At 40.2% G+C, this 7,599-nt stretch overlaps 1 protein-coding gene across 1 annotated transcript in view; it reads right to left on the reverse strand.

Annotated features, from left to right (window-relative positions):
• Nucleotides 1–7,599, reverse strand: part of DOPEY1 (dopey family member 1) — a 114,578-nt gene that overhangs the window by 44,502 nt on the left and 62,477 nt on the right. The window contains exons 14-17 of the mRNA XM_023507792.1: nt 4,941–5,562; nt 4,045–4,319; nt 2,422–2,574; nt 219–319 (exon numbers count right to left, since the gene is read on the reverse strand). Of these exons, the coding sequence (XP_023363560.1) occupies nt 219–319; nt 2,422–2,574; nt 4,045–4,319; nt 4,941–5,562 (1,151 nt within the window). The remainder of the gene's footprint in view (nt 1–218; nt 320–2,421; nt 2,575–4,044; nt 4,320–4,940; nt 5,563–7,599) is intronic.

Consider the following 7,599-nt stretch of genomic DNA (forward strand, 5'->3'; position numbering starts at 1 on the left):
GGCCCTGGGTGCTCCAAAGCAAGGAAGAAAAATCTGGTAGGTAAGTAAAAATAGCTTGCATTTTAATATAGCTTAGATTTTTCAAAATAATTAAAAAATTCCTTTATAAAATTTATAAGTTATTATCTTCTACCTTTGCCAAACCAGACAGTGGATTAAGGAAGAGAAACAACATTAAGATATCTGACTATAAAATCTGAATATAAAATAGAACCAACCTGTCAAAAGATCGTGCGAAAGATGAAGACTTATTTATATGAAGATCCCTTGTTAGATGCCAAAGAACTGCAAACTTCGCATGTGCATCCAACCTTATTTTCTGAGGAAAAATATCAGAGATTATTTTATTCTCTCGAAGATATTAAATGATTTTAGTACAATCAAATCATCTAGGAGGGTATATTATATTCAATGTCCACAGTACTCAAACAGACTAACATAAACTTTATTTTTATGGACAAAGACACAATATTGAATAAAAGGATTATCTTGCCTGCCTCATAAATAATTACTGTTTAATCTTTAGGTAACAGTTTACTAGATTATTGCACAACAGTAGAAGAAAAAGCTAATTATGTATATATCATGATATTTTGAGTCTAGAAAGCATTATCCTTTTCATTTTAATGTAAATATTTAGTTGTCAATTGATTTTATTGCACTTTATAATTTATTTTTTCTTCCAGAAATGATATTAATCTCAAATGACTTTTTTTATCGCTTCTCAGCCTTTTGGCTAAGATCAAGTGTCAAATGACTTTTTAATCACTTATAAAGTTGTCTTATTATACTCAAAAATTTAAACCTAAAAGTTACTTTTATAAGAAAAATATTAAATGACTTTTGTGATTATTTGAAAAAGGATCAAGCATTATGATAATAATGGACAGAAAAATGTAAAACTGACAAAGACAAGCATTTGGTATGAGATAATGAACATCTTTAACATAAACCAAGTAGAAACTATCATATTTTCAAAATTTTTATAGTCTTCATCTAGCATTTATGGAATCCTTCAAGCAACAGTCTCGAGAAACTAGAATGCAGCTCCTTACCCTGCCTGTGACAGAGGAGACTAATCTCTCTGTGGGCTTAACACATGCCTTCATGAAGGCGACCAATGGAGACATGCAAGAATTAAGTAATGAAAGGTGTTTTCTTTTTCTTTTCTTTTCTTTTTGTAGAGACAGAGTCTCACCTTACCATCCTCAGTAGAGTGCCGTGGCGTCACACAGCTCATAGCAACCTCCAGCTCCTGGTCTTAGGCAATTCTCTTGTCTCAGCCTCCCAAGTAGCTGGGACTACAGGCGCCTGCCACAATGCCTGGCTATTTTTTTGTGTTGCAGTTTGGCCGGGGCTGGGTTTGAACCCACCACCCTTGGTATATGGGGCCGGTGCCCTATCCACAGAGCCACAGGCACTGCCCATGAAAGGTATTTTAATTTCTTTCATGGATGTATTCATTTAGTAAAAACTTAGAACTACTTATTAAACAATGAATTGTTATACAAGTAAAAATAGGTATATAATTTGTCCTGGATTTATAATTAATGTAAAACATAAATTATTAGATTAAAATCTGGCTTTATCTAAAACTTTATTTCTGAATAGTTTTGAAAAAAATACGTCAAGACAGAAACAGAAGTTTACCCTTCTTCTCGGCATAAGCTTTTCACTCCCTTCATTTCCTCCTTCATGACCACCCCCCCCACCCCCGCCAAATGCTTCATTTACTTCAACCAGTGCATTTTTGAATATGAATCAAACTCACCACCACTTCAAGTTTTTAAAAAATAGTGCAATCCACTGGTAAAAGCCCTTCAATAAACCCTGCTATTACTCCTATCAGACGGGGAGACCACAGGCTGTTGAACCATCCTGAGGAGGCCAATCAGAACCACAGCTCCAGGGTCTTCTCAGGCTGACTCACAACACAGCCATTGTTGACGTACATATTACACTTCCTATATGCTAGATTATAAAATTCTTATTTTGAATATTTTCATACCAATAACAGAACCTCACCTATTAACATTTTATAGCTAATAAATGTAATTTATGCATTAGTTCATTTCACGTATATCGGTTAATGTGTCAGTTTTATAATTGAGGCCACTGGTTTCTCTCTAAGTGACCTGAGAACCTAGACCAGCAACAACCTTAGTCTCTTCATCCGCGCTGGTATTCCAAAGCAAGAAACAGACTCCAGCATTTTCTATTTACTTTTTCACATTACCAATGCTTTTGCAAAGAACTTTTGTCTAGAAAGAGCAGAATGAATTTATTTTGGAGACATTGAGGCCATTCTGAAGAAAGCTATATTGTCTATTACTCAGATATTTAATTTTCCTAACGAGTTTCCTTGATTTGGGGAACTCAGGCGTGGGGGGATATGTTATGTGCACAGATAAGAGGACTGACCTTGTCTTTATGGGTTAACTGCTGACTTATCACGTCCTCACAGATGCTGGAAGAAGGAACCAGATTGTGTAACTGATAAAACAGCTCCACACTCTTCTGGTGGTGCTGAGGTGTCCCATCTCCCAGCTGCTCCCACAATGTCAAAGCTACATGCTATCGAAAAAGACATAAAAATGACAGAGTTAAAAAGCCACAAATGAAATCTTATTTAACAAACATTTCCCACTGGGTACAAACTGGTACCTGGTCTGTGGCTATCAGACCAGGGAAGTGTTTAACATTCACTCTGCCACTAGGATGAGCTTTGCATGTAAAGCCCTCCCTCTGCTTCCTTTCAGGTCACCTAGTCCCTTAGAACCTTTTATGACAGTGCTTTAATTATATTTCATTTTATTTTTTGGAGACAGGGGGTTGCTCTGTCGCCCAGGCTACAGCACAGTGGTGCAATCATAAGTTTATTGTAATCTCAAGTTCGTAAATTCAAGGGATCCTCCCACATCAGCTTCCCTAGTAGCTGGGACTACAGGTGTGTACCATCTCGCCTGGCTAAATTAAAAAAAAGTATTTTTGTAGAGATGAAGTCTTGCTATGTTGCTCAGGTTGGTCTTGACTCCTGGCCGCAAGTGATCCTCCTGCCTCAGCCTCCCAAAGTGCTGGGATTATAGGCATGAGCCGCCACATCCAGCTGATATTTAAACATCGGATATGTAAGCACTTTCTGCAGGCCCAGATAGAGACCTATTTCACTATTTTAGTAATATTTAATGGCATGATATTATAAGACATTTCCCTTAATAGAAGAGAAATCCAACATTGAATGAGGGATTTAATTGTGAAGTTGTATGTTAGAATGAAAAGTTATTAATAGTCTAAATATCCAAACTACTTAAAACTTCTAGAGTTGGCAACATTTATTTTGCAGCTACCAGTGTAAACACAGCCTTTATTATGATGGTATTGATAAAAATGCAACAATCCCTACTCAAGGCTTGCCACCGCCATGCTGCAGAAGCCAACTCTAACCTAGTAGGAGGAACTACCTGGAGGGGCACAATGGCTGGAAATTGGATTTTAAAACGTTTTTTTAATGTACAGTATAAAGACTCTATCTTCTTAAGACAAAATGCAATCCACACATAGTTGATATTATTTTTATGTAGACGATATCATCTATACCACTGAGGCAGAAATCAAAGGCTGTGCATTTTTTCTGAATGACATCACACATCACAGATGATAATCAGACAGGATGAAGAGTCAGAAAATCTTTTCATGGATGTTTAGAGCACTGAGGTTTTACTTCAAGATAAGTAAGTGTCACAACCACTTAATCTGAAAATAAGCTCTACTCCATAAATGAGGCTCCTCTTTTCAGCTGGATTGCTCCTCCATGGCTTCAGTGCACTAACCCTTGTCTTTTAGTACCCTGATACCCCCTCGTGTAACTGTGAACAAAACAGGAAAAGTAATATATATCAAGTGCGACATTATTTTCCACGTGGTATGATATGAAGAGGTGGTTAAGCCTGATTATCATCTGTAAAATCACTGTTAAGCAAACTCGGTCCAGTATCATACATGGCAGCGATGATCTTAGTCATGTGTGCACTTCTTAGAATTTACCTTGAAAAACTCAGTCTTCTCAGCTATGTACCTCAGATTTCCCTGAGTGAGGGGAGGTCTGATAACCACGGCTACTCTTCCCTGGTTTGGACTTAAGGGCTGTGCAGGCTCCACACTGTTGATGTTGTCCCCAGTGACCACGGCTACAGACTGCGTCAGGCCCACCAGGTCCATGACCAGAGAGATGGCAACACTCTGGACAGTGAAGTCGCGAGCTTGGCTGCAGGCGTCCATCAGAGTCTGGAGCCACTGCGGAGGCTGCTCACGCTCACAGTCTGCGAGAAGACGGGACAGTCAGGGTCCACACACGCAACGTCCCGCAGAGACCAGGCTGACGCCAAGAACAAGGCTGCTCTGCTCAGGCCCTTGAGGCTCTGCTGTTAACAGGACCTCGGCTCTCACCTTCCCAGAGCCAAGAAAACTAAGTAGCAACAAGAATTTCACAAACTTGTTTCCAAAATATATTTTTCTTATGCTTACAATCTATTTTCTTCTCCTGAAAATATACTGAATTTGTTGTATATTAATCAACAAACATTATATAGTACTTACTGTACTATATGTGTATCTATCAAAATTTAAATACAGGTAAACACATAGGCTACTGGCAATGATAAAGGGAGCCAGTGCATCTAATGCTACAATACTTCTCTCCAGATATTTCCTTCTTAGCTTCTAATCACCTGCAATCAAACTGGGAAAGAAATCAAAATCACACCATCTTCCAACTATCAATTTGTCTATAGTAAGAGTATTTCATTTAAAAAAGTTACATTAACAAAACAGTTTAAAAAATTAATTGGGCAAAAAATACTCCAGTTTTGATATGTGAATGCTTCTTTTAAAAAAGCATTCTACAGATAATATTGAAATATAAATAAAACAGACAACTTTACCGTTCTCCAGTTTTTCAGAACGTAACTCTGCCGTGTGGCTCCCCTCAGCAATGTAGACTGGGAAGCTGGAGCACTCCAGGAAGAGCTGACAGGCGGCAAGGAAGGCTGACAGGTACTCTTTGGAAGGTTTTTGTCTCCTTAGATTTCTGTCCTTGACATCTCCTTGTGAGTCCCTGTCCCATTCTGAAGTCTCCCCTTGTTCTCGGCCCAGACCCCCTTCCTGCTCTGAAGCCAGGGCCTGTGAGAAGCCGCTGCCCTGGACCACGTACAGGTTGATGAGCCTGCCCAGGAACTGCTGGGCATACTCCAGGCAGCACTGCATGGCCGTCTTCTGGGCCGCCTTTCCGCCATGCGCTGCTACTGCCTGTGGGATAAGCGAAGGGGGCTGGATGACTGTCTCCTCCGACCCCACTGTGGAGGCGGTCTCCGTCTCAGAGGACGTGCTGCCCACTGGGATGGGAGCTGCGCCCGGCCCCTCACTCAGCTCCCGGTCGATGCCATCCGTCCGGTCTGCCTGGTACTGGATGAACTCAGTGAACCCACTCTCTGAGGAGCGACTGCTGGGTGGATTTTCTCCATCATCAAACACCTCAGCAGGATTTTCAAGAGAAATTGATGATACCTGGTAGAGATTTTAAAAGAAGTAAAAGGCTAAGTAGGTAAATTTATACATGAAAACACTGTAAATGTTTTAAAAGACATTTTAGATAGGAAAGTCGCGATATAATCTACATATTCTGCTGAATCTTAAAGCAGCCCCTTCACTTGTTCATGTAACAAGCAATGGAAATACTGAAATGCTTCTCATTAATACATTAATACATATTTATACAACAAATATTTATTATTCACTACTATGCATTGTATAATGTTAGGTTCTTGAGGACAAAAATATACAGGTATGTGTAAATCTCTAAGATTTCTATTCTTGTTTTCAAATGACTAGCAACTGATTCAATTAACTCCATAAAATCACTTTCTGAAGTCTAAACAACGCAAACAATGAGACGTGTACGGTTACAAAGTGGCGTTTAAAAAACTAGAAATAATATCTCATAGATCACATGTTTGGGCCACCTTAATATGAAATTTTTGTTGAAATATATAAAACACTAATTAAATCTTTGCTATTAATCTTACATTCCTTCAGTGAATAGTTGCTGAACTCACACCATGTGCCATGATATGTAGGAGGAATACAAGAAGTAGTTTATAATCTAGAGGAGACATATGACATACAATTAATTACAACACAAACAAACAAATCAACCAGTTCCTGGAGAAGAGCTGGAATTTATTAGCCTTTCCTCCCTATAATAAGTACAAGCATCAAATTATCTTCTGGCTTAGTTTAAATGAACAAAAGCTATACATATCATTAATTGCCTGGGTGACTGTGCCAGGGTATACTTTGAATTTGAATGAGATCATAAAAAGTGATCTTATCGTAATAATGTATGAACTAAACAGTCTACTGCCCAAAGCTGGGCCTCACCCACATCCCTTGCTTCAGTGAATAACACTGCTCCTCCCGTAGGAAGGCAGACACTGAGGGCTCAGTGCTGGTGTCTTTCCACCTTTCCCTTCCCCCAGTCCATGTCAGTATACTGGTTAGGGTGAAGGGCTAAGTTGACGGGGCCCTGTCCCTCTGATGCTTGGCAAGTAATTTAACCTCTCCAAACCTCAGTTTCCTTACCTCTATATAATTAAGATGAAAATAATTCCCACATTTTATAGTTGCTACAAGGATTAAGTTACAGAATATATAAAGCATGTGGCATAATGTTTAGAACTTAATGAACAGTAAATGTGAGTGACCACCTGTTACCCTTTTCAATCTATTGCTAAGTCTTTTTAAATGTCTTCCTAACCATCGATTCTGCCCTCACTACCCACGCTGCCCACAAGTCACCACTATAATGGGCGGCTTCTTCAGACTCCCACGTCCAGTCTTTGTTTTTCAGATCTGCACCCACACTTCAGCCAGAGTAACTTTTCTAACACACAAATCTCATTATTTCCCCTTTCCCCCCCTCAAAGCCTCCCCATCCCTCCAAGACAAAGGCTGAAAGCCCCACTGAGAGGGAGCACGCAGGAGCCACCCGCCCGCCCGCTGCACCTGCTCCCTTCTGCCCGCCTTCCTCCCCCAGCTGTGCTCTCGGTTCTTCCTTTTCCCCACCCCACCAAGTCCTCTGGAGTCTCACTCCAACATTCTTTTCTCAAGTGAGCCTCCCTTTGCTCCCAGCCAAGGTCAGGTTATTGCCCCATTCCCACTTTCCTACCTTATACTAGATAAGCTTAGTAGTTGTTAGAAGACTTCAGATGAGGACATTTAAAAAAAATTATTCCAAAATATTAAAGGGGTACAAAGGTTTTTGTTACATGGATGCCTTCCATAATGTTGCTGGGGCTTCGGGGTGCCATCACCAGAACAGTGCTCACTGTGCCCGACAGGCAAGTCTCCACTGCCAGCCTCCTCCCACCTCCCACCCCCTGTCTTGGTTTCCAATGTCCTTCACGTATCTCTGTGCTGTGCATGTCCGTCATTTAGTATTAGAAAGCATACTGTTGTCTGTTTCTCCATTCCTGAGATACTCTTTAGGATGTTGGTCTCCAGTTCCGTCCAAATGGCTGCAAAAGACACTGACTCACTCCCGTC

The sequence above is a fragment of the Otolemur garnettii genome, unplaced genomic scaffold, assembly GCF_000181295.1.
Source record: "Otolemur garnettii isolate 467f Iridium unplaced genomic scaffold, OtoGar3 scaffold00205, whole genome shotgun sequence".
Taxonomy (NCBI): Eukaryota; Metazoa; Chordata; class Mammalia; order Primates; family Galagidae; genus Otolemur; species Otolemur garnettii.